Here is a 26031-nt window from a genome sequence, read left to right on the forward strand (position 1 = left end):
TTGTATCTTGATCCTTATTTCTTTTTCCTGCGATAGCGCAATTTAGAACGTCCTAGCGAACGAGTAAGCGAGCGATCGAAAGCGAAAGAAGGAAGATGAGAAAGCAAACGCATCTTAGTCTACATATGCTATTACATAATCATTACTTGCAATCTTTACGCTTCTAATATAATCGACTTCAGTTTCCTTTTTTTTTCATTACACTTGTACCTCTATTTTGTCATTTTTTACATGCATTCTTTTAGATTCGCTCCTCTAGCACCCCTGTAACTCCTTTATTCATTATTCCCCTAATCCATCCTCCCCTACAATCTTAACCACATTCTTTTGCCAGCTTCTCTTATCTTCCATTCCTCTCTTAGTTTCTTACGATATATGCTCCCATGTCTCCTCCCATTCACATTTCTGCACTTTCTGTTCTCTTTTTCCCAATACATCCTCTTTTTTACCTCGATTCCCAATCTAAATCTTGCTATTCTGGTTCACTTTGTCTCCCCATCCCTTTTCTATATACTTTCGAACTCCTTCCTTTTGTATCATCTCATCCTATTTATTGTATTTTAAATCCTTAATCATACCACATCTTTTTATTAATTGTCTTTTTCTCTTATTTTTTTCCAATTCTTCATAGTTTACTCCATTTCCGTCTTCTATTTCTCTAGCATTAAAGAACTACCTACTTTCTTTTTAATCTTGTTAATTCTATCGCCCATCCTTTCCTCTCTTCTACCTACATCAAACACTTTCTCGCTAACTCCCCTTCCTTTCCATCCCTCAGCTTCGTTTTAAAATTACATGCCCTCTTGTCCGTCCTCCAGTCTACCCCTAGCGTCTGTGAGGGATCTCGCAAATTAAAGGATGGGAAGGATTCGGAAGTCCAGAAACAAGACAATAATATAGGTAAACAGGGTTACTATAAAAAGGGTTTATTCAACCAACTTTCAGTGATGGAGACTCCAGGCAGTCTCTTCTCCCAAATAATATTACTTTCTCGTAAACTCTCAATATCTTTCCTTTCTTTCCATCCCCATATCTCTGCTCCATAACCTAAAACTGGCCATACCAGCGTATCAAATAACCACATTCTCCTTCTCCAATTTTGTTTAAGACTATGTAAAGAGTGGTTTACGTGACCTTTCTTAGCGCTTCTTATTTATGATCCCAAATTTTTAACTCGATGTGGCGCTTGGTTTGAAAATAAGTTTAGGAAATAAAAAAAGTGTCGGTAAGGTAGGGATCTGATCACGTGACCCACTCATCACATGGCCTGAACCTTATTTTTCCTATTCTCCATACATGTTTCATTACCCCTGCTGCTTTTTAAAATCCATTTCTTTATATGAGCTCTATGATCTCCATTTGTTTGCAAGATATATCTAAAATATTTAAACTCGTTTACTTCTAACTTTATTTCCTTCCATCTTCCCGTCCATTCTTTTTTTTTATTCGTCGTTTCTAAACCTCATTATCTTTGTCTTTTCTACATTAAAATTTTAGTTTTTCTTATCTAAGTATTTCTTTAATCTTGTAATGAAGCCCGCCTTCCCTTCTTCATCCTATGACATTAACACTATATCGTCTGCGTATGCAAAATATTTATGTTTTCCTTCCCTATCTTTTAACCTCCTCTTCTTTGCCTTTCTTCAATATTCGTATCACTACTCTTTCTTTCCATAACTATAGTCACCCCTGTTCTCTTCATACTCTATTAAACTTTATCCATGTCCATTGCTTTAGTTCCTTCCCTCCACATTTCCATACTTCATTTGGAATCTCATCTATACCAGGTGCCTTTCCATTTTTCATTATTCCGAACACCTTGACTATTTCTTTCCTTGTTATGTCCTCTTCGTCATACCTTTCTCTATCATATTTTCCTCTTTTCCTGTTCTTTCTACTTCTACTAGCAAATCTAAAAAATATGATTTCTGATCTACTACTTTAATGTTTTGTTTTACGCTTTTTCTTCTTTTTCTCTATCTATTTACTACCTTTCAAACCCTCTTCTTCCTTCGTGGCCTTCACCGCATCTTCCTCAAATATTTTACGCTCTTCCTCTTACTTTTGATCACACTACTCAGTGTACTCCTTTTTTCTTCTTTATTCTTCTTGACTTTTTTTTTCTCCATTTTCTAAATTTCTTTTTTGACCTCCTTTTTTTCTCTTTATAATTCTTATTCCATTCACTTCTATTCCCCCTTTACCAACTTCAGTTTTGTTTTTGCACTCTAATCCTCTTTTTATTTCTTCTTTTTCGTCCACATTTATTCTCCTATTTTGATATTTCTGACCTTTTCTCTAAAAATTACTCTCAGAAACTACCTCTAGTTTCTTGACCTTCTCTCCTACCTTATAATCCACTGTCGTATAATCAATTACCGTTCCCCTTTCTCCTCCTGAACTTGTATATTCTCCTTTCTGATCTTTCTATATTTCCGTTTAAGATAAACCATCCCAACTCCTCCAAGATCTTTAACAACTTCTTTTCCTCTCTATTTAGTACCTTATCTTTGGATTTTCTTCGTCTCTTCTCTTCCCATTCCCATCCTCCTCTATCTCCTGTTCTAGCATTGAAACCCCGACCTATTATAAGCCTCATCTCTTCTTTATTTTCTTGCATCTCCTATGTTTTCTCCTGCTTAGCAGCGTTCACATGAACCCCCACTATCTTCCTCTTCTCTCCGCCTATCTTGACCTCTTCTACTATTAATCCTTCTTTTTGTTTTTTCCTCTTTTTCTTATTCTCTGTTGTATGTTCGTTCCTTACTCTCTTCGCCATTTTCTCCCATTTGTCTGCCCTTTTTATTATTCATGTTGGCATTTTGAACTTGCTATTTTTAGCCTCTTGATAACCTTCCTCTTACTCTATCTCATCTTCTTTTATCTAGCTACGTCTCCAACAGTATTACTACATCCTACTGTGTCAAATTTCACATAAAATCCCTACCATTTCTCTCAAATTCTGCTATATTCAAGTTACATATCCTCCATTCTTCCCTACATTCCTTTTTCATCTCTTTTGGCTCCTTTCTATTTCTTATTTTCCTTTCTCCCGTTCCTTGCTCTCCTAGTTTTCAGGCTCCTCATTTCTTAATATCTCTTCCCTTTCTTCGTCCCAATCCCACCTTACTCTGCCTACCTGTATTCTCCCATACTTAACTTATACTGCATCTTCCTCTTTACCCATATCAAATCATCCTCTATTCTTTCCGAGCTCCATATAACATCCTCTTCTTTGTCATCACTTCCCTCTCATATTCCCGTTTCTAAGTCTTTCCTTCGCCGTATTCCCACTCTCGCCCTCTTTAAACTCCCGGTTCGAGGGTTCTATTTTTTTTATCTTATCTTGCATCTTCTCTTACTTTTTATTATTATCTTCCTGCTCCTTTAGTTTTTCCCAGTGACTGCATGTTCTTCTCTAACTGCACGCTAACTTCTTCCCATTTCTTTATTTCTTTCCTAAATTCAGCCATTTCCCGCCTAATTGTTTTCTTTATTTGTTCTCCCATCTTCTGCTTTTCTTCATAAATCCCCATTACATCTATCATAACTTCGCGAAGTTCTTTCAGTCTGTCCTGTTTCATTGGATCTTACCCTTACTATTCACATCCTTCTCTACAGAACTAATCTTTTTCAGTGGCATTCTGAATATTTTTGTATATTTCAAGTTTAAACCTATATCTTCCTTCTCTTCACTGCATTCCCTAACTGCTCTCTCCCTTTTGGTGAAAGCTTCAATCGATCCTACGCTTTTTGCTCTCAATCTCTCCTTTTCTACCGCTTTCCTGTACTTTCCTCTTGCATTCCTTTCTTTGATCACACCTTTCGGTGTATTTAACACTTCCTACTCTAAATCCGTTTTTTCCACGTTGTTACTACTCCGCTAGCCATGGATCAAATTCAAATTCTTTATTCCCTTGTCAATCTAACAATCGAAAATTCCCGTTTCATTACACTTTCATGCCGGAAACGGAAGTCCACGTGCTTTTCTCATTTATACAAGTTATATTTGCCTAAAAATGTACGTACGTAACATTTTTTCTAGGCAAGCAAGAACACAAAGCCCAAGCTGTTTTCAACCATACAGAGGATTACGTGATGTTTCCAGATGAAGCAACGACGTCGTTGTGTGCATGGAATTCGAGAAACGCATCGAGGAAACAATTATTATCACTAGGGCACAATGGCCCAGTGAGATTAATTGTTCATTCCCCAGTAGCACCTGCTTTTTTAACATGTAGCGATGACTTTAGAGCTAGATTCTGGTTCCGGAGAATGCCTACCCATTAAGATGAAATAATAAAGAAAAAACTAATTTTTTTCTACATTTTTCATTTTCTTAATACATGTAATAGAGATAAGGTATTCAATAAAATACAAATGTATATTAAAATTATGTTTTGAGTCTTCGATGATATTCATTCTAATGACTCTTCAGCTCCATTCTGACTTGTTAACTCTACTCAACCTCCATTTTCACATAAATAAACTTTTAACTTTGGTCACACAAAGAATATAAATGCGTAGGGGAAACAATTCTGCTGTAGATAAGGAATTATAGTAGACAATCCTAATTAATTGAAAAACAGGCTACAACATTTTATAAATATCTTCATATAACTTTTCGGCTAGAATACTTCATTTTCTGACGAATTCGTTTTTTCTATATTCATCATTCTCATTTAAATTAAACATTTCGGGGGCATGTTTACACGTTAGAATCGAATTTTTATCATAATTTATATTTATTATATATAATAATTAATTTATAAATATTTAAGGACTTTTTATTTGACATTACATTTTCGAACAGTCGGTAAACAAGAGTGTAAAACTTGCGAACATTTTCTCCTGTCATAATTAGCAGCACTGTGATAGTCTCTTAGTTATTTTGAATTAGAGGCTTTCTTTGTTTTGAGTAGAATGAGTTTTTATAATTAAATTGCACAAGTGTTGCTTCAAAAATGCCACTTGTTTTTAACTCATGAAAAAAATGGAAAAACTCGTTAATTTTTACTGTACTGTAGTTTGTACTTCGTCCATTATAGAATAATATCCATCGTATTTATTATAAAATTTACGAGGTAATGCATTATTATTTTGTTGTTGATCATGGTGACTGATTGTGGGAGAAGGATTGGCGCAGTTTATGGGGGCGGAGTGACGCGGGAGTCTCGCTTGAGCAGCGGAGCTGTAAGGACGTGTTTGTTATTGCTCCGTTTTGTGCCGAGAATTTAGTGTTTGACTAGCGCTAAGATTTCCCCCCAGTGCTGTGATGAAGTGATGCTATTGTTATTATTAATATTGTGAAACTAAAGTTGGGGCATATTTATATGGGACAGTCATTATCGCCGGGTCAAGTGCTTCTGGATTTGCTGTGCGTTTTACGGTTGCTCGTATGCTGTGGTAATATATCTTTCGCATCCGTACCTAAATATGATGACCTATGAGTAAGATGCAGGGCTTGATGTCAATCCTAGAAGAAAAGCTAAAAGCTGAAATGTATTCCGTAGAAAAAAATATTCTAGAAAGCACCTCAGCAAGTTTGCAGAAGTTTGAAGCTAAAATTTATGCGGTAGAAAAGGAGACTGCCGAACTCAAGATGGAAATTGCCAGGCAGGCCCAACGGACAGATAGGCTTACCAGAAAAAACAACCTTATATTTTTTGGCATGTATGAGGAGCCAACCGATGCACTATCTGCGCTAGAGGAGAAAGCGAACAATCTGCTCAGAACCAAAATGTGTATAACACTGAATTGGCAGTTGACTAATGGAGTTTGCCATCTTTGTCAATTCAACTTTGTAAAAATGAGACCTGTTTTACGGTCACTCTGTGCAGGGTCGATGAAGCACGCTATTCTTCAAAATCGTTCGAAACTTAAAGACACACATATTTTTATCGAGCATGACTTGGACCCGGACTCTATTAAGATCCGCAACGCTCTTAGCCAAGAAGCAAGTAAACTAAAAAACGCAGGGCAGAAAACTCGTATAAGTGGTGACAGACTACGAGTCAGAAATTTCATTCATAGCTTAGATGAATTAAGAACAAAAAGCCTGGAGGAAATAGTCGGCAATAATGTTTTAAATATCGAAGTGCTTAACGACGAAAGCTCCGACTCTCCTGTCAACAACAACATGTCACCTGCACCTGTCGCATCGAACCTCTCTTGAGTAAGCGAACCGTTTTCTCGCGGCAACCTATTCAATAGGATTTAGAGGCTTCATTTTATTTAAAAAAAAAAACAAACAAATATCTTGGTTACAGATTAATGATCGAACGTTTTCAGCATCAAATTCAATGCATCCTAGGAATTAAAAATATAAATTCCCAACATGGATCACTCAATTTGAACATTAGAATATCAGTGTTTATAATAATTTGTGTAATTTAAGTGCAAAGCCGAAAGCCTACTTAACTAGTCATTACGTGATTTGCATAGGTAAGTCATGGCTCACAAACACATCTGTGAAACTGCCGAAATTTCTGGATGGTTACACCCCTTCTTACTCCGTGGCTGTCTTAAGAAAAAAGTATGGCCTTGGAAGTGGAGGGCTAATTACATTAGTCCAAAACTGCGCTGACTATTCGCACTGCAAATTAGAAGTCAGTAATTTATCGTATGTGTGAAATTGACATTCAAAAATTCTTTCAGACTGCATATTGGTAATGTATTTTTTGCCCCATCAGAAAACTCGGACTTTTGCATTGGTGCACTTCAAAACGTTTTATTCTCCTCAGTCAATGTAAGCACCCATTTTTTATTAATTGATGATTTTAACGCTCGTCTAGGAACTATAAATAACTTTTCTGAGATTTTTGACAATTATGATTTATATCCGAATAGCTCGGCCTTAAATGTTAAAGTTAATAAAAGAGGCAAAAAATGATGGTCGCACATTTTCTGATCATCTGGGTCAACTTACCTACCTAACGAAAAGAGGCTGCAGTACTATTGATTTATGTTGGTTAAGTATAAACTGCTCAAATCTTGTTGACGATTTCTCTGTACGGAACATTTCGGACCAATAAAATTATTTACTTGTTGCTATCTATTTTAATATTGTGCTCAAGGGTTCTAGGGGTAGTCAGCCTATCATACTTGGCGGGTTTGAACTCTGTAAAATGGAATGACGAGGGAGCGGACACCTTTTATACTGATTTCTCAAATTCACTGTTTATATACAATAATGATGTTAATGTAAATTTTCTGTATAGTATTTTAATTTCCGCAATAACGCATGATTCGAGTGAAACAAACATGCTAGTAAGGAGGGGCGCTCCCGGCACCTTCGGCCTTTATAATGAGAAAAATGTCTGGTTCAACTCGCAGTGCGCTTGTCTTAAAGGGACTGATGTAAGTAATTACAAGCAATATTTTCATAACGTCTCTGAGTTTTCCTTGACCCGTTATATCTAGTTTCGAGAATAATATCGAATGGCAATCAAAGTAGCAAAAGGAAGATCATTCTAAAGTAACCCTTATGAAATTAGCCATTTTTCGACACCAAGTCGAAAATTCGTTATCAGATGGTAATTTCATATCAGTGCTGGACCCAGTTCTTTATTCTGACTTCACCTTAATTCAACTACAAAAAGTTATCTCGGGTTGTAAAAAGAATAAAGCTGCGGGTCCAGATGGTATAAATAATAACTTTTTTAAACATCTACCCCCAGAATAGGACCATTATTTGCTCAATCTTTTTAATACTGTTCTTAACTCTTCAAAAATTCCTAATCAATGGTCTGTTGTCGATATGTTTATGATACACAAGTTAGTCGATAAACATGACCCTTTAAACTATCGAGGGATAGCTCTTATGAATTCAGTCACTAAAATCTTTACGATGCTACTCACTTCTAGATTAGGAACACGGTCAGAAGCACATAAAATATTTCCAGAGGAGCAGGCGAGTTTTAGAACGGGGAAGCGTTGCAGGGACCACTTATTAACACTATTCGATAATAAGCATGCATTTTTCCACTAACAATAGAGATAATTTATACGTCATCTTTGTCGATTTTTAGAGGATATTTGGCTTAAATAGTCATACTAAGCTTTGGGCGAAACTAAATGACCTTGGTGTAAGTGGAGAAATTATTAGGATTTTGGTCTCGTTAAAGGCCAACGCCGGTTTAAGGTAGACAGCTTCAGTCCTCTCCTCTTTATTTATTTTGTGGCTGATATTGTGGACTTTTTTATAAAGAAAGGTATGAAGGGTGTGTTGCTGAATGCTGACAGACCTCTAATTATGCTTCTGTACGCGAACGATATAGGTATCTTTGGTACTACTTGGCACGACGCTCGTGACAAATTAAAAGTTATGGAGGAGTATTGCGATCAGAATGGCCTTCAGCTAAACCCCAAAAAAACAAAGATCGACGCTTTTCGTAAAGCCGGTAAGTTGAAGAAACTTCGCCCACTGTTGTGGAAAAATGCATCCATTTTTGAGTTTGTTAACACCTACCCATACCTCGGAACCCCGTTCTCGGCAACCGGTAAATTTAAAGTTGCCAAATGCCATTTTGTTAGGAAAGAGACGACAGCAATTTACAGAGTGTCCAGTATCCTAAATAAGTCTAAAAACAGGTCATATGGGGGCTATCTTCGTGTTTTTGAGATCGATTATCGAGGCCACTTTATTGTATGGTGCTGAGGTATAGGCTGTGTGTTATCTTGACAACCTTAACGTTGTACAAAATAAATTTTGTAAGCAATTATTCTATTGGTCTAGCAACACTTCGGCGCACTCGAATCTATCGGCAAACTCGATACATAGAATCGGCAATGGAGTTGCCCTCATGCGCTTACCTTAAAAAAGTCAAATATAATAACTAAGTGGGCAAATGATATGTTTAGCAAAGCTATTGATCGTGTGACAAAATCCAACTATAACAGTCAATTCAGTATCATCAGTCAATTAAACCTTAGCTACATTTTAATTGTAGTATGGGGAAAAAGAGGGTGATCATTCAATTAAGACTCTTAGACTCCACCAAGATCAGACTGTATTTTAGTTGTTCGGCTTATGTGATTGATTCAAATCAAATTTGCAATCTATGTAACTTGACAGTGTTTGTGGATCATTCTCAGTTTCTTCTATCTCACGGTCGTGAGACCCACTCCCAGCGAAATCGCGGTAAAATTTCAGCCACAACCACGTCTCACGACCGTGAGATATGTGGTTACAGTCTGTAACGGAATCAACACGACGATTCGGCAAAAGTCTCTTGCACCCTGAGGACAAGGAGCGACCCAAAGACGACCGCCTTATGCATTTTTCCCGCAAGTGTTTTAGCATATTGTTCACACGCAGGGATGCTTTTCAGGCTACTAACCAGTGAAAGCTTGGTACCTACCAGAGCACCGATGACAAGGACGATTAGTTTAACATAATATTCCCGGTACAGTCGTCGCAACTCCCTTATAAAGTCTCTATACCTCTCTTTCTTTTTATTCTCTTTGGCTATGATATTTTTGTCAGCTGGTGCCGAAAACTCGATAACGAACATGGTTCGCTTCTCGAATTCCAGAAGAACCATTTTTGGCCTCGAGTGCCTTTAGATGTAGGTCGTTCCCGCATGAGTTCGACAACTAAATAGTATGTGATCTAAATGCTTGGGGTGTACATGACACGCCCTGCAGCTATCATCGGGAATGTCTTGGCTCAAAACGTGGCGACTTAAGATGCATGCTTTTGTTCATGTGCATAACATTTCTTGTTCCAATATCAAGGGATCTCAGCTCGTTCTTCGTCCATGGAATTACTATAAATGAATAGAGTACTACGGGGACGGCAAGCATGTTCGTTGCAGTAACTTTGTTCCTCGTCGACAGTTCGGAAGACCAAATCTGCCGGATGAGACGTTTTTATCTGCTTTGGAGAGTATCCTTAATAGGTGTCACATCCAGAATGCGGCTCTGTGGCACGCCCAGGTATGTATAAGTCTCTCCAGCGCAAAGGTCGCATAGGGCTTCTATCGACGAGCTCAGAATCTTCAGAGATGCCATTAACTTTTCCTCGCTTCAAATAAAACTTGGCGCATTTTTCTAGCCTTAATTCCATTCCAATTTCCTTAGTACATCGTTCGACAATCCCTAGATCCAGATGTAGTTGCTCTTTGTTTTTAGCATAGATCTTAAGATCGTCCATGTAAAATATATGAGTGACCTTGTACTTTCGATTTTCAAGTTTGCTGCAAAAGTACCCGTCGGAATGGCGAAGTGCTAGAGATAGTGGCAATAATGTAAGGCAAAAGAGGAATGGGCTCATGGTGTCGCCCTAAAAGACACCTTTCTGAAAGGTGACCTTGTTAGTTGTCACACAATTTTTTCCAGATGAGATAGTAAATCTGGTTTTCCAAAGCGGCATCAGTCTCTCTATGCACCCAACTATTTGCGGATGAACCTTTAAGCTTTCCAAAAGACAGATGATAAGTCTATGGGAGGTCGAATCGCATGCTTTCCGATAATCAATCCAGGCCATCGATAGGTCACGCTGGTAGAATGCTGCATCTTTGCAGACACATCTATCGATGAGCAGGCTCTCCCGACATCCCGCTACGCCTTTCTTTGAGTTTCGTTGTTCATACATTTCTTGCCACACAGGTTCAATTGCCCGAACAATCCTATCATTTAGGATAGCTGTGAGTATATTATAAAGTGTGTTCAGACAAGTTATTGGCCTGTGATTCTTCGGGTCAGCTAAGTTGCCTATTTTCGGCAGGAGTATTGTGCGCCCTTCCACCAACCACTCTGGAATCAGCTCTTCCGACTTCAAATATGACGTGAAAATACGGGCAAAATGCTGATGGGTTGAAAAAAACTTCTTCCACCAGAAGGTTTTGATACAATCTGGTCCCGGTGCGGAATAGTTCTTCATCCCTCTTAATACTTTTTTCACCTCTTCGGTAGTGATGGGTGAGCATTCTTTATCAGGCGTTATGAGGGCAACACATTACTCCTTGAAGCTATTTATATCTTCTGAGTCTTAGTCCACTCTATACTGAACTTCGTAGACTTCTCTCCAAAATACTTCGACCTCCTCTGGTTTGGGCGGGTGTTCGACAGTAACTGGAGGGTCTTGGAAGAGTCGAGATGGGTCAGAGAGAAACTGTTAATTTTCTCTGACCCATCTCTCCCTCCGCTCTAGACTTCTCTTAGCGTCAGATAGTATCCGTATTCTCTCAACAATATGCTGCCTGATGGTCAGCAGCTTTGACTTGTTAAGTGTGTGATAACGGGTCCGGAGTTCGCGCGCGAACATTGGATTCTTGGCGGTAAAATTCCTGCCAGACGTGATGTAGTCAATCACACACTGAATGCGGGACGCGTACTGTCTTGCCTAGCCTTTTATGGAAAGTTGATGCATTTGTATTTTGGTCTTATGATCAACCGTTGGTTTTGTTTTACGGTTCACGTCGGCCAAAGCTCTAGCTGCATTATTCACACAATAATTGACAGCCCAGTGGTCGGATTGTTCGGAACAATGTCCACGAAGCTCGTCATCCATTTCAGCCAGATCTTTAGGCTTCAGAAAAAATTTGGTGTTGATGTTTCTGCGGGTCATAAAGCATCCCTCTTCCTCTATTGGATGTCTGCCTGCGATTGGTCTTAGTGTCGCCTCTCTTTCTCTGTTGCCGGCTTGTTCTAGCTGTGGTAGGGTAGGCATTCCGCTTATGTAGCCCCTTTTTCGAAGTAGTTCGACATGGTTTCGTTGGCGTTGCTTCGAAAAGTGCGATAGCTTCGGGTGTTTCTCGCATCACAGAGCATGCAGCCGTGACATGTAACCCCGTCCAGGGGCCACGCTCGCATCATAGCACTCTAGCAGGTCGTGATTCAGTCGCTCCGTCCACCTAAAGGTCCCGAGATCGCGCCGATCCATCGCATTGAATTCATCTCCATTGGCTCCCCCGGCTCTAGAGTGGTCGGCATTCTTGGCCGACCCATTGTCGAGAGCCCTGCTCGTTCTATTGTTTTGAACCGCACTTACTACAGCTATGTTTGGTGTTGTCATTGTTGTTCCCAAAAGAAGCTAGGGAAAGGGTTTCGTCCATCCTTGTAAAGCCCCGCATGCAAGGATAAGGCTGCGTAATCTGAGACGTTGCCCGGTATCCCAGAGTCACCGTTCTAGACACCTCACCCAGGTGCCATTCAGCTTTCGGCACGGTTTTCACACCTCCACTTTGGAGTTAATTCCTTCGGGATCACTCCTGGACAATTGTCCGCGACTGCCTATTTTTTTTGTAACCATATTCAGCAGAAACCCTTCGTACAGCGACCCTTTATCCGCAACCCGAGGACGCGTTCGGTGGCTTTTTCATATGCCCTTCGGTTTTATTCTAGAGGAATCAAAACAGAACCGAATGGCTCTCCGGCTGGGAATCGAACCCCGGTCTCCCGCGTGACAGGCGGGAGATATTTAAAACAGGTATGCGTATATTCTTTAAGGAGGACCTTATAAACAGGATTCTCGAAAGAGGGGAAAGATTTCTTATTTTGAAATTTTATATATATATTTGTAGATACTCGCAGTACGGCGTCACCTCACCTGTATATATGGAGGCTTATAGACTGTACGTTCTCGCCTCAGGTGGTGTTGCCATGTCTGGGAGGTATGTTCTGTGGTGCCACGAATGAGGAAACAAAAATAAAATGGATTTCAAAATAATAATTAAGGTTGATTTATTATAATATTATTTTCCAAGAACTTAGGTGTACATTTATCACAATATGAACTGTGGCTTCAATTAAGATTCTAACATTCTATAGTTTCTATAATCATTCTAAAGGGGAAAGACCTCCTTTTTAGAACATATTTTTAGACAAGATTAACTACGTATAAGGAAAGGGAAAAATAATCTCTGCTAGTACCATTTTATAGGAACATGTACAAAATTATAGCGCATAGAAATATTTCAAGATACAAAAGAAAAGCCATTTTAGAGCTTGAATTATCGATAGAAGAAAGGGGAAATGATCTGCTAGTGCAATTTTAGGAAAACATCGGAAAACCGATAGCACATTGAAATATTTTAAGATACAAAAGAAAAGCCATTTTACAGTTTCAGTTATCGATAGGGGAAATGGTCTCTGCTAGTACAAATTTAGGGGAAAATCGGAAAACTGATGGCACATTGAAATATTTCAAGATACAGAAGAAAAGCCATTTTAGAGTTTCAATTAGCGATAGGGGAAAGGGGAAATGACCTCTGCTATTACAATTTTAGGGGAATGCATTATGTCACATTGCTGGGGTTTAATTCAAATAAAAGAGTAAGGCACATGATTTCCTACTCGACACTCCGTTAGAAATAATTTACAGACTCCCAGATAGCACAAGAGTTTGCGGCAAGCTTGCCTAAAGTTTGTGATGCAAGGTTCGGAAGCTTGCATCGTAAGGTTCAGGCAAGCTTCCCGAATATAAGAAAATGTCCCCCATGCGACAATATTGAGAAGCAAGATTGACGGAAGATTGACTAGGAAAGTTGCTGAAAGCTTGATAAAGAAGATTGAGGGGAGATTACTTGGGAAAGTTGCTGAAAACTTGATAAACAATACTGCGAGAATATTTTGTGGGGACGTGTTCAGAAGGTTGTGCTTCATTATGGAGAGACTATTTCCTAAACAGGATTTGTACAATTTTTCCTCATCTCTATATAGTAAATTAGAAGGTAAGTGAAAACAAATAAATTAAATTTCGATATAATATTTATTGTTATATGCAAATTGTTTCTTACATTTAATAGAGCAAACGTAAGAATCTTGAGAGGCTCTGTATCAAATGAAGGGACATTTTTTGGCTAAAAAGCAAATGAATCCTGACAAAGTAAAAATAAGAATTTCGTAAATATTTTTTGACGGGAAGCAATCAAATCCCCACAAAAACTCTGAATTAAAGTCATATTCGAATTTCTTAAATGGATGCGATAGCATTGCGCTCGAGCCGAAAGAATCTATTTCCATTTACTCGATCAATAACTAGAAATTGTGATTGGCTTAAATTTTTAAATATTTTACTTTTAAACATTTTTGAGTTCAAAATATTGCATAAAAGTTTTCAATTTAAAATTGCTCATTCTTAAAGGCAGTAAAATAACATTCATTATGATCGCTATTTTTTTTTCTAACCTCGAGGTACTAAATTATTTTAATCGACAGGAAATGGGTGAAATATTTTTCTTCAAAGTGTGCAAAGTTATTTAAGAACTTATTTAAAAATTTAACATTTATACATAAAGGAGACTTAAAAGTTATTATTTCAAAATAGAAGCCTTCAAAAATGAACAATTTCAAATTTGACGACTTTTTCACATAAAATCCTAACTCGAAGGTCGGTTACTTAACAACTAAGCTGACTTTCGGTTATAACCAACTGAATTTGCTTTTTTTATACATGTATATTGCATGTGTTGGTCTTAGTTTCTTTCGTCTACATGATTTTATGTAGATATCTAAATATTTTTATACATGTTTAACGCATATTATCAACGTTCTTTTAAAGTTATATAAAACATATAATGTATAAAAATATTCAAATGTTACAGAACAAGAGCTTTCAACTAGAAAGCACTTATATATAAGAAGTGAAATAAATTTAAATCTATCTAATTACAAATATGCACAAGTTTCAATTTTGTAATGTTCACCCTTTACATTTTTGTCATAAACTTGAACGAATTAAAACTCTGTCTTCTGAAATCATCCAGTTATGTTATTCCTCCTCATCATCGTCTTCCAAGTCGAGGTGCATGCGGCGCTCCTTCTCTACATTCCTATTTTCTCTGTCCCTGAAATTCAAGGGATTTCAATTCATTCAATCATATTTTTTCTAAAGCTGAGTGCTATAAGAAAACTATTATTCTAACAGCGTTCGTTTTTGTCGATTCTTGCATTGGCTTAACCATTCACTGACGCATTTCTTCACCATGATAGCAGTTACATCAGGGTAAAGAATGTCCATAGCATCTTCAGAAATAAAATCTCGTTATTAGCCTTGGGATTAACATTAAACATTAAACTGACACAAACAATGAAGAAATTACTTACTATAGCTGAATATAGCTTCAGATTTTTGAACGTGGATTTCTTTTGTGACCTTACCTCGAAAGAAAACTTCTGTCCAGCTTCGTATGTTAGAACGTGCTTTAGTAAATTTGCAGCAGTCATGTTCATAGAGGTGTGCTTTCCAATTTTACAAAGTGCTTGCACCTGCCAGAAAATTAAGTCTCAACAAATGGATAATATTGGTAGAATACGAATATGAATTATGTAAATTTTAATAAATAATTGTACTACTTTTGCGTGGAATTTTTTACTCGACATCTTTTCCTCAATGCTATCGATTTCTTCTTTGCTATTTGCAGGAAGCATTTTTAAATCTTAGCTCTGGAAAGTTAGAGATAGTCGACTAGTTAATTCTCCTGTATTTCTATTATTCTCACGGTCACGACATAGCGATTCCAGCAGAACTCCCACTGTGTTCATTTTTTTAGCATTAAAATTTGTGACGGATTGACTGCAAAGCAAAAAAAAGTGTTATGACTTTACGCTTAATTTGTAATTAAAAATAACCAACAGTTTCAAAACAGTGATTGTATTTTCAATCTGATATGTCTTCTTGTATGTTTTCTTTTATGACTGTATGACTTCTTTTATGACTGTACTGCTTCTCTTCATCAAAATTGAGTTCACAATTTGGAGGAGATGATGACCATGTGTTTTCATTATTTCTTATTTGATTATTTGGATTGTATGAGAGCTGTCTTTCAAACTCGTCTTTGATGTTTTCCTCTACAAAAAATTCAATCATACATTTCGATCCATCATGAACAATGCGTGTGTTATATGTATATGTTTGCGTATTATGTAGATAAGTTAAGGTTAAGTTAGTTACATCAACGAATGTGTATTCTACATTGTTATGTGTACAAATACTAATAATGATAATGATAATGAGCGTATTTATGTGCTATAATTGTGCAGTGTGAGTTGACGGAGTTTAACGGCGGGTAACGAACTTGTTTTCGTATTTTCGATCGTGAAATTTTTTTCAAATGGCTCATAATTTTTAGGGTAGAATTTAGCAAATTTCAGAACCCTCTCTTTCCGAATGTAAAAAAATTAGTCCAATCTTTCTAATATTTGACATTATTGTCCTGCTGGAATTTAAAATAGTGAATTTTAAATATCACATTTTATTTTACAAGTTTCGTAGAACTTATATTAATTTTCCAAAGTATATTTTTCATAGGTTATTACTAAATACTATACTACTCTTTGATATAAATACCAGATTTTCCTAAACCGTGAAAGATTATACTAAACTGTAATATCGGTTTTAAAGTATTATGTAACTAAATTTCTATGGGTGTACCGAAAACGTTTCTATGGTTTCTCCGAAAAAGTTCATATATTTTGAAAAATTGCACTGAAAAATCGATCTAGATCAGTTTGATCCATACGTGCACTTACAGAAGCATTACACAGCTACACACCTAAGGGGTTAATTTTCAAATTAATATCGATAACTTTCATGGGTAATGCAAATTAAAACTGTTGAAAGTTATCAAATCTGAATGGTATTAAAAGCCATACAGAGAATATTTTCATATTTTAAGTACTAAACTATATGGCACTGAAAAGGGCTAAATTAGTCAGAAATTGATATTTTAAATTAATTACGAACTTTATTTTTAACGCCTAATACTTAAAAAGCCACAAAGTCACAAACCCTTGAAAAACAATACAAATAAATATTCGTTTATCTCACAATACATATACCTTATTATTAAATAAGGTGTTGAAAACTCTTTTAATGTTTTGAAAGCCCGTAAATCCCCGTACATTATTTTGAAATGATTTGAAATGCCTCATGATTTTTTTAAACTTTCGAAACTTACTTGAAATCCTTACAGTTATACTGAAATCTCAAAATATTTTTCAATCCCTAGAAATCCTCATGAAACTCCTTCAAGTGTTTATAAATCAGTAAAAATCCTTCGAAACCCCTCAAAATCCTTTGAAATCTTGTAATATCCCTAGAAATATTTTGAAATACTTCTACATTTCATAAAATCTTTTTTAATACTTTGGGTTCTCTATAAATTTGTTGAAACCCTTTGAAACCACTTTAAACATTTAGAAGATTAGAAATATCCGGTGAAGGTTTCTATAATGACCTGAAATACATAAAAATCCTTTCATAGGCTATGTAGTCTCAAAAGATTCTTGGAAATCCCTTGCAATATTCTTGAATCATCTGATGTCCTTAGAAAATCTGTGAAATCCCTTAAGACGTTTTCAACTTTTTTGCAACTAATTTGGAAGTGCTGTGAAATCTCTTGAAATATATTGAAATACTTCGAAAATCCCTAAAACCTTTTAAAATACTTTGCAATTCCTAAAAATTATTTTAAATCCATTGATCATAAACTTAGAGTACATCGTTGCAGTTTTTATAAATTCGAATCCACTTTTATTGGTATATTGCTTTCCTTCAATTTTGGTTGTGCGGCAGGGGCAAGTATGAAGGGCGTTTTCATTTGAAATTTAGTCGACTTAGGTTTAGCGGACCTCTTACTTCCCAAATCTTCGTCTGAAAATTTGTTGGCGCAACGCATGTGCCTGGTTTTCTTCAGACTTTCCAAAATTACTGCGTCATTGCAATTTACCTCTAATAACTGCATGTACAATTGCAATTTCTTCAGTGCTAATTCGTAACAACCTAAGAAAAAACAGGTTCAATTTCAAACATTGTTTAAGAAAATAATACTGTAGGAACAAATTTCGCGAGAATTAGAGTACGAATCAACTTACCGGCATAACAACACAACCTTTCAATGGGCTATTGATCGCAATTATCGTCACCCCAAAATTCATCGGGTTGTACATTTCTTTCTAATATTTTATCAACTTCTTTATGAGTCTTAGCTGGTGGAAAGAGGGTCGCTGTTATCGTGTTAGTCTCATCGAAAACTGTCCAACTTGTACGTATTACTTCGTACCCCTCATCAAATTCCACCACTGCGAAATCTGGTATATTTATTGTGTGAGGATCGTTATCAAGTTCTGACAGGCTGAAAATAATGATTTAGATTTATTATTATTATTTATTTCTATAATTCTAAAAATTGAGGACCATGCAAACGTGTCTATTTTTAATATCTCAATTTTTAAACTCAGTACTTCATCTTGTGTGGATGAGTATTGTTGCATAAATAATTCGGTAAGGTAGGAATCGGGTAAGCATGACAGTCTCTAATTTTTAAAACTTCTTCACAAGATTATTCACGATTGAACGTTTTCGATTCACAAACGTGCTATTAAAAGTTCTTTAAATGAAAGTTTGAGCCGCAAAACTTGAAGGCTTGAAAATTATACTCTTAAATCTGCAAAGACGCCCGGTATAAATTTCTGTTATTCAGCATCGCGGTGCACCGCACATGCACACAATTTAATAGTATGGCTAAAATACTACTCTTACCTGTTTTTGTAATAAGCAATTAAATATGCTCTCTCACCACTGGATCAATTTGTTACATATAAACACGATGTGATATAAATGCCACGATTTTCATTCGAAGACTTCTGAATCATAACCAACAATAACGCTGAACGAATGACAAAGAACTATACGCCATGTGGAAGACTATTATCCTTATTATTATTAGGTATTATCACCTCAACTACCAACTAAATTCACTTCGTTGAGTTCTGAGGGGAAACAAAGCACCTATTGCATGATATTGATTCCATTTTTGCATTATTTTGCTAATATCTTCGTAAAAACTAATTTTTTTTATATAAATGTGTTTAAAAATTCTTTTTATTTTTGAAGAACTATTTAATAAAATAATAAAATGATAATAATTATTATTATTCATTACGAAGATATTACAAAACTAAATTTTGTCCCATTGTTTTCCCCTCATCACTCAACAAAGCGATGTTACCTGGTAGTTCTTCTTCTTTCTTTCTCTCCCCACTCCACTGCAGTTGCGCTAGGGAAGGGAAGAACAATTAGCCTAGGTCTGGAGAAAAACACTCCGCGCAATTAAAGCGTGACCTATTTGGCCATAGCTATGATTATTTTGTATCCAGAGATGATTTTATGCCATAATGTTAGGTATTTGGTTTGGAGTCAGAATTATAATGTGAGGTTTAGAGGTTAGGATCAAATCGGAATGGTGGGAATAAGCTGAAGGTGGCGTTGTATGTATTAAGAAGAATAAAAGGCGCGAAATTTGAATTAGAGAAATTACAACTTGAGAGATAAAGACAAATGCTTTGAAGCTGATATTGAAAGTGATAGTAGATGTGAATTGAGAGAAAAAAATAATAAATTGACAAGTTGGTCACTTTTTGGAATTTTACAATTAAAATTGTATTAAATAAGTAAATTATTCTTTTTGAAAAATGGTAAAAAAGGGAGAAAGGTTTTGTTCGTAGGATTAATGAGAAATGGTTCAAAAGAGAACGGTGGGAGAGATCTATTTTGAATCAGAGCCGACTCAAGTGTTTTTCTAGAGTCTGAGAATCTCGGGCAGGCCCATAACACATGGTTGATGTCCTCCTCGAGAAAGCCGCAAGAAGCACACCCCCCAGCATCAATGAAGCCCTTCCTAGCTAAGCTAGCGGCAAGGTTGTAGTGATTAGAACGTAGTCTTGAGATGATGATTACTGATTTTCTATCTAGATTAGATTTGTGAAACCACGGTTTAACGAATTTAGATGATTGAAAAAAGTTATGAAAATAATATTGAACAACTCCTGTTGATTCCGAAACTCTACTCCAAGCTTCCAGAGCTGAGTTCAGATGGAGGGGAAGGATTGTGGACCAAATGTCGGTGTGTGGCAGTTTTAACTCATGGAAGGTTCCTTCTATGGTAGCCGATTTTGCTAAATTATCCGCATTCTCATTACCTGGAATGCCCTTGTGACCAGGGATCCAGACTAAAGTTATGTTAATATTATTTTCGGAAGCAATGGAAAGATTTCGGATTTTGAATATAAGGTATGATGTAGAGGACGAGTCATTAAATTTTTGGCAAGCTTGCAAAACGCTTTTTGAGTCAGAGAAAATTATTGAGTCAGGAATTTGTCTATCTAAAATCAGCTGGATTGTTTCATTAATAGCCAAAGCCTAAGCTGTATAGATTGAAGCATGTTCAGAAATCTTGATTTTAGTTTCTACATTAAGTTGTGGGGAGTATATCGAGACCTCCACGAAAGACTCTGGGAATTTGGAGCCATCCGTGTAGAAGTGGGTAAAAGCAGAAAATTTATTATCAATCAAATTATTGAAAACTATTTCCGGAGAATTACTCTGTTGTATAGTTAAGCCTATTTTAAAATCAATCGTTGGTCGGAAGAACTTAAGCGAATAGGGAGCTAGAAAATGTAGCGGGGTAGCTGAGTTTAAAACTCTGTCTTTAAAACCTTTGAGTTTGTAGTAGGATTTTAAGAGGATAAAACTCTTGTCCAGGTTGTATTGGGTTAAACCATTTTTTGTTATATAGGACAAATTGTAGAGAGTACTGTGGATTGGATGGTTAACCGTAAGAAACGTTTTTATGAGAAATTTATCTGACAATAGTTGGAATCTAGATACTAATGGTAACTCCTTTAGTTCTGCTTGCATGAAAATGATAGGTGTGGATATACGGTAACCAGATATGACACGCAAAAATCTATTTTGCAATTTGTTTAATTTCCGAAAAAAGGTATCACCACTACAAATGGTTAGGACATGGCTACCATAGTCGAAAGAGCTCCTTCCCAGGGCACGAAATAAGATTTGGAGAATTTTTGAGTGAGAACCCCACCACGTACCACATAAACACCTTAAAATATTCAGGACTTGGTTGCCTTTGTTAATTAACTTGGAGAAGTGAAGTTCCCAAGATAAGGTGCAGTGAAAAATAATACCTAAAAATGAAGCCCATTCGGATAGAGTAATAGTTTGATCGTCTATTGAGATGGAAACATTATTTGGCAGATTTTTTATTGGAATTGGGAAAATAATTAGTTTTGATTTTTCTGGAGAGATTGATAGTCCCCGTTCCTTCAAAAAAGAGTTAATGGAATTTAAGCTTTGTTAAAGAATAGATAAACATTCATTTAATTCGTATGATGTTAAATAGAGGACTATGTCATCGGCGAATTCTAAGATTTTGCAACCCGGGTGTATGATTGAGTGTAATTTCCGCGTATAAATTGTATACGATACAGGGCTAAGAATACAACCCTGTGGGAGGCCCTTCATGATTATAAAAGGTCCTTTATTTGCACCATTCAATCTGAAGAAAACTTTACGTTCATGAATTAAGTTGTAAATAAACTTGCAAATTATGAATGGAAGACCAATTTCTATCAGGTCATTTATAAGAATGTTAGGAATGACATTATCATATGCGGCCTTGATATCTAAAAAGAGACAGCCCGTATATTGATTTTTTGCTTGGGATAGATGAAGTTCTGAGGAAAGGATTGCCAGGTTATCGGCACAGGAACGGTTTTTCCTGAAGCCATATTGAGATGGAGGTAGAATATTCTGATTCTCCGACCAATGGACCAGTCGATTCAAAATTAATTTCTCCGTTATTTTTAAAAAGCAAGAGGCCAAGGTTATAGGTCTAAATTTATTTTTTGAACTTTTTGGAAGAAGGAAGATCAAAAAGTCTTTCCAAGAGTTTGGGAAAACATTCTCATTGACGATACAATTTAAAATGTGAAGCAGATATAGGATTGAGGTTTTTGGGAGGTTTGATATTACCTCAAAGCTAATTTTGTCCAGACCAGGAGAGGATTTGAGTTTCAGACTACTCAAAACAGCAGTCATCTTTTCGAAAGAGAAGAATTGCTCAAAAATGTCCAACCGCTGCAAAGTATTATTGTTAATTGGAGATGGAGACGAGGGATTATTATTCTGAAAGGAAGAATCACTTTCTAGAAAGGAGTTTGGAAGTGGTGGTATGGTTACATTAGAAAAATCATTAGACATCTTTAAAAAATTTGCAGTGTACCCATTCATATCATCTGATGTGTCCAAATTTATGGAACTGGAAGTAGATGAAGGTGGGTTCATTAATCTATGGCGAAATCCTCTAATTTTATTCCAAACATTAGTAAGAAAGGAGTTATACGATAAGGATTCACAATATGACCTAAAACTAGAAACTTTAATGGTTTTAAATCTTTTAGTGGCTATCGCTTGGTATATTTGAAACTCAATGAAATTCTCATAGTTGGAAGAGGCCATATAGTGTTTATATTTAGCTAATCTAATACGAGTGACTTTATCACACTCATTATTCCACCAAGGGGGGCAAGACGGGTAAAATTTTTTCCTGGAAGGCTTCCTCTCAATCTTAGGGTCCGCCTTATGAAGATCATCATCTATATCCTTTACAAACTTGTAGTACGCATTAATAATATCATGTGATGATTGAAGCTCAGGAAGATTGTCATCTTTATGGAGAGATGACAAAAAGGACCTGAAAATTTTCCACTCTACTCTCTTTAAATTGTATTTGTGTGAAAACAACTGATAGTATTTAAATGGAATGCCAAAAATAATTTTTATTGGGAAGTGATCACTCTCCATTTTATCATCAAGAACCGACCAAGTAGCGAGTAGTTTTAAGTTAGAAGATACAATCGATAAGTCTATAGCTGATCTGGACTGTCCCGGACGACGAAAGAGAGTCGGTTCTCCATTGTTAATAACAAATAAGTCTGTTTCAGATAATGCATTAAAGACTGAATTTCCTGATGGACAAGAAGAGTCCCAAATCAGTTGTAACCACCACTGCCAGGGTATCCAGTATACCATCGATACAATAGATAGAATCAAACGGTTTAAAGGGGATATCATTTTTAATAGCAATTAATAGACCCCCCCCCCCCCGCTCGATCCTGACGATCCTTTCTTATAACGTTATAACCCTTGAGGAGAAATAAGGATTGGGGTTTAAGCCAGGTCTCGTTCAAGAGGATGATATCAAACTCATATGCGGATTTTTCAAGTGAACCTTTTTTAGGGAAAATACCCCGACAGCTCCATTGAAGAATGTTAAGAGAGGATTCTGTAGCCATTATTTAAGAAGAATTATTGTTAGTAGCTATCTGTGAAAGGGGTGCTAAGTTAAGATTTTGAGGGAGGTTGGAGAGGGAGCTAAAATTGTTTAGCAGGGCAAACAAAGGAGTCATCTGATTGCAAAGTTGAGTTAAAAAAGACATAATCTGTGAAAGGCTTTCTGTAAATTGAGGAGGAAGTGATGAGTAAAGTGAGGGAGAAGGAGTAGCAGGACAGGGATTGATGTTATTAGGTGGGAAGGGAACATCTGTAGCATGACTGGTATTAAAAGGGGTTGAAGTTATGTTTGAGTGAGTCAAATTAGCGTGTTTATCGCCGTGGTTGGGATTCTGGCGAGAAACTGATGATTGAGCACGTTGCTTATTCTGGTGTTGTTCGCGTGGTCTTGGTTTCGAAAAAGCAGTGACGGTTGCAAAAGGTAGTTGAAAGCTTGAACTCGGATTACCCATGACAGAATCCAAGTCAACGTCTCCAAGGTTAGGGAAGTTGGCATAATTGAAGTTAGGGGTCTGCGAGGGAAGGCTAGAATGAGGAATAGGTACTTTAATCAAAGAGTTAATGTCAAAGCTTGAAGCGCGTTTCTTCTCCTGATGGAATAGACGTGTCGCTTCGTTAATGGGACGATTTCTAAACGCCGCAATTTTCCTAATCGAGATTTGGTCCAGGAAATCTGGGCATTTCTTGTCTGATGCTAAATGAGAGCCCTTGCAGTTGATACAAAGAACATGTGATTTCTCATTGGGGCATTCGACCCCAGTTTCATGGGGAGCACCGCCACAGAATCGACATCGAGGGCTTTTGCATTGTTTGGCCACATGACCAAATCTGTAGCATTGGTAGCAAAGCTTGGGTTGGGTAACGTAAGAATCGACTTTAACTCTCAAGTTAAAGATATCAATCAAGTCCGGAACTTCTTGACCCTCGAATCTAATTTGCACTGTTTCTGTTTGCACTAGATCACCTTTCTCATTTTTCGCTACAAAACGGCGAACACTAAGAACAGAGCATTTAGAGCTTGACCGCGAATATCTAATGTCTTCATTGGAAATATCAAGAGGTATGTCTTGTATTATACCTTCACGAGCAACCCGATAATTGGGAATAAACGCGGTGAGGTTAGATTTAGCTAAGAGTTCAAGACTATCAACAATTTTGTTTGCACTCTTACCATCGTAGCATTCTACATTAATTTGCGAGAGGCTAGACTTTTCAATATGTTTAATTAGACCTGGAAACGAGGTATGTAGAATTTTTCCCACCACCATGACATGTTTTGGTTCACAACCCCTCTTTGGCTCTACAATAATAAAAAAGGGACCTTTGTTGTGAATAGAATACCTATTTTTAAAAAGATCTTCAGTAGAGTTAAAGTCTCTAGCACCACCAGTGTGAGGTATTTTGTTTTTTTTCCGCAAGTGAGGGATCCATCAGATGCGAGGAGTCACGCTTCTCCGGCCTTTCCCTTAAGGAGTTGAGGTTAGGAGGAGCTGCGCGTGTCGACGAAGAATTGAAGCCCTGAAAGTTCTGAGATTCCCGAACCTCCTGACTCAAGTTAAGCAAAGAGCTATTTACGACATTTTGATCAAACTCTGATTCAATGTCCATGAAAGTGACTTTATCAGCTGGAGATACGACTCTATTTGTAGCGCCATCTTTATCCAAGGGATCCGAGTTCCCTCGTGGACATAGGAAACACGGGACTAGGCATGCCATTCTGACTTGGGTGAGCGGGGTTGAATCCACGAGAGGGGGGAGAATTCCATGAGTGGGGAGAGCCGCCATCTTACGATGTACCACTTGAGTATGCGCACGAGCATTTTTGCCAACAAACTACGCATGAAAATATAAACATGTGGGCGCTGCCATGCTTGTCGCGGGACATCAAAAGGTGGCGGACCTCCCCCCTCATTACATTACCCCCGTAATGGCATGTCTAGTCCCTTGTTTCCTATGCCCATGGAGTTCCCTATAGGATTCGCCATGTTGTGGCGCTGGCCAGGCCACTTGGCCTTCACGAAAAACACACAACCACCTACCTGAGTTTTTTATATGACCAAGGAAAAGGATGTTCTAGTAATAAGGAGAAAGAAGGAAGTAATGGCGCGTTACTCCACAGCGACAGCGACTGATGCAGTATCTAATAATGGCTTCCAAATGCAACGAATGATCTTTCCTTGATGGCGTCTCAGGCGCGACTCCCTACCTGGTAGTTAAAGTGAAAGTACCTAATTATTAGGTTTCGTTCTTTGCTCATACCTATTTACACTTTTTCAAACAATTCTGCTATTCTGTCTGAGAAAATACCCAATCAGATTTTTACCGTTTTCGGAAATTCTGCCTCTTAAGATAAAACATACGTCAGTGACATGGTCTTGTAGGTCGAATTTACCATGACCAAGTATAAGAATGTAGACCGTAATCATGAAGTCACTTACGCAGGTTTTTCCGTCACTCAGCAGATTTGTCAGAAATGCTTGCAGTGATTCTAACTTTGGCATGTGAGTTACTATGCTTGCCCGGCGCAGCATTCCTCATTGGTCGCTTTCGGCGCGCGATTCAAACCGGGTGTAATTAACAGTTATTAAAATAAAAATATATACTTATTATAAATTGCCCATTGATATCAGAAATTGCGTAAATTGTGATTTAAAATGAGAAAAAAATAATAACGCGTATATTTTTCATAATTAATAGTTTTTTTTAGTTTCATCGACTAATTTTTAAATCAATATATTTCTAACATTTCATATAATATGCATAAATATTCACATAGTTTCATGCACAAATTTCCAGTGCAAAAAACAATAATACTAGGTAAGTACCTGTAAATAACGATTTCAGCCCAAAACAGTTATTTTTAATTCGGAGACGTTACATAAAGAAGCTCATAATAAGGAACAAAAATGATCATTGCTGATAATGAAAATGGA

The 26031-nt window shown here is 37.0% G+C and overlaps 1 protein-coding gene and 1 long non-coding RNA gene across 10 annotated transcripts in view; one reads left to right on the top strand and one right to left on the bottom strand.

The window, feature by feature from the left end:
* Window positions 1-4396, top strand: part of LOC117177014 (cleavage stimulation factor subunit 1) — a 65644-nt gene extending 61248 nt beyond the window's left edge. The window contains exon 4 of the mRNA XM_033367468.1: window positions 4046-4396. Coding sequence (XP_033223359.1) covers window positions 4046-4290 — 245 coding nt within the window. The 3' untranslated portion in view covers window positions 4291-4396. The remainder of the gene's footprint in view (window positions 1-4045) is intronic.
* A 9304-nt stretch (window positions 4397-13700) lies between these two features.
* LOC117175812 lies at window positions 13701-25513 on the bottom strand. 9 transcript variants are annotated; one of them, XR_004467531.1, is made up of 11 exons: window positions 25422-25513; window positions 25138-25304; window positions 18957-19004; window positions 18488-18652; window positions 17821-18080; window positions 17184-17728; window positions 16905-17042; window positions 15301-15795; window positions 15052-15213; window positions 14871-14970; window positions 13701-14792 (listed from the first exon to the last, which is right to left on the bottom strand). It is a non-coding gene; the product is annotated as an uncharacterized LOC117175812 (long non-coding RNA). The 9 variants fall into 9 exon arrangements; XR_004467532.1 differs by having other exon boundaries at window positions 16905-17728; window positions 18488-18591; XR_004467533.1 differs by having other exon boundaries at window positions 15106-15213; window positions 16905-17728.
* Between the last annotated feature and the right edge of the window lie 518 nt (window positions 25514-26031).

Source organism: Belonocnema kinseyi, chromosome 7 (genome assembly GCF_010883055.1).
Source record: "Belonocnema kinseyi isolate 2016_QV_RU_SX_M_011 chromosome 7, B_treatae_v1, whole genome shotgun sequence".
In the NCBI taxonomy this organism is placed as follows: Eukaryota; Metazoa; Arthropoda; class Insecta; order Hymenoptera; family Cynipidae; genus Belonocnema; species Belonocnema kinseyi.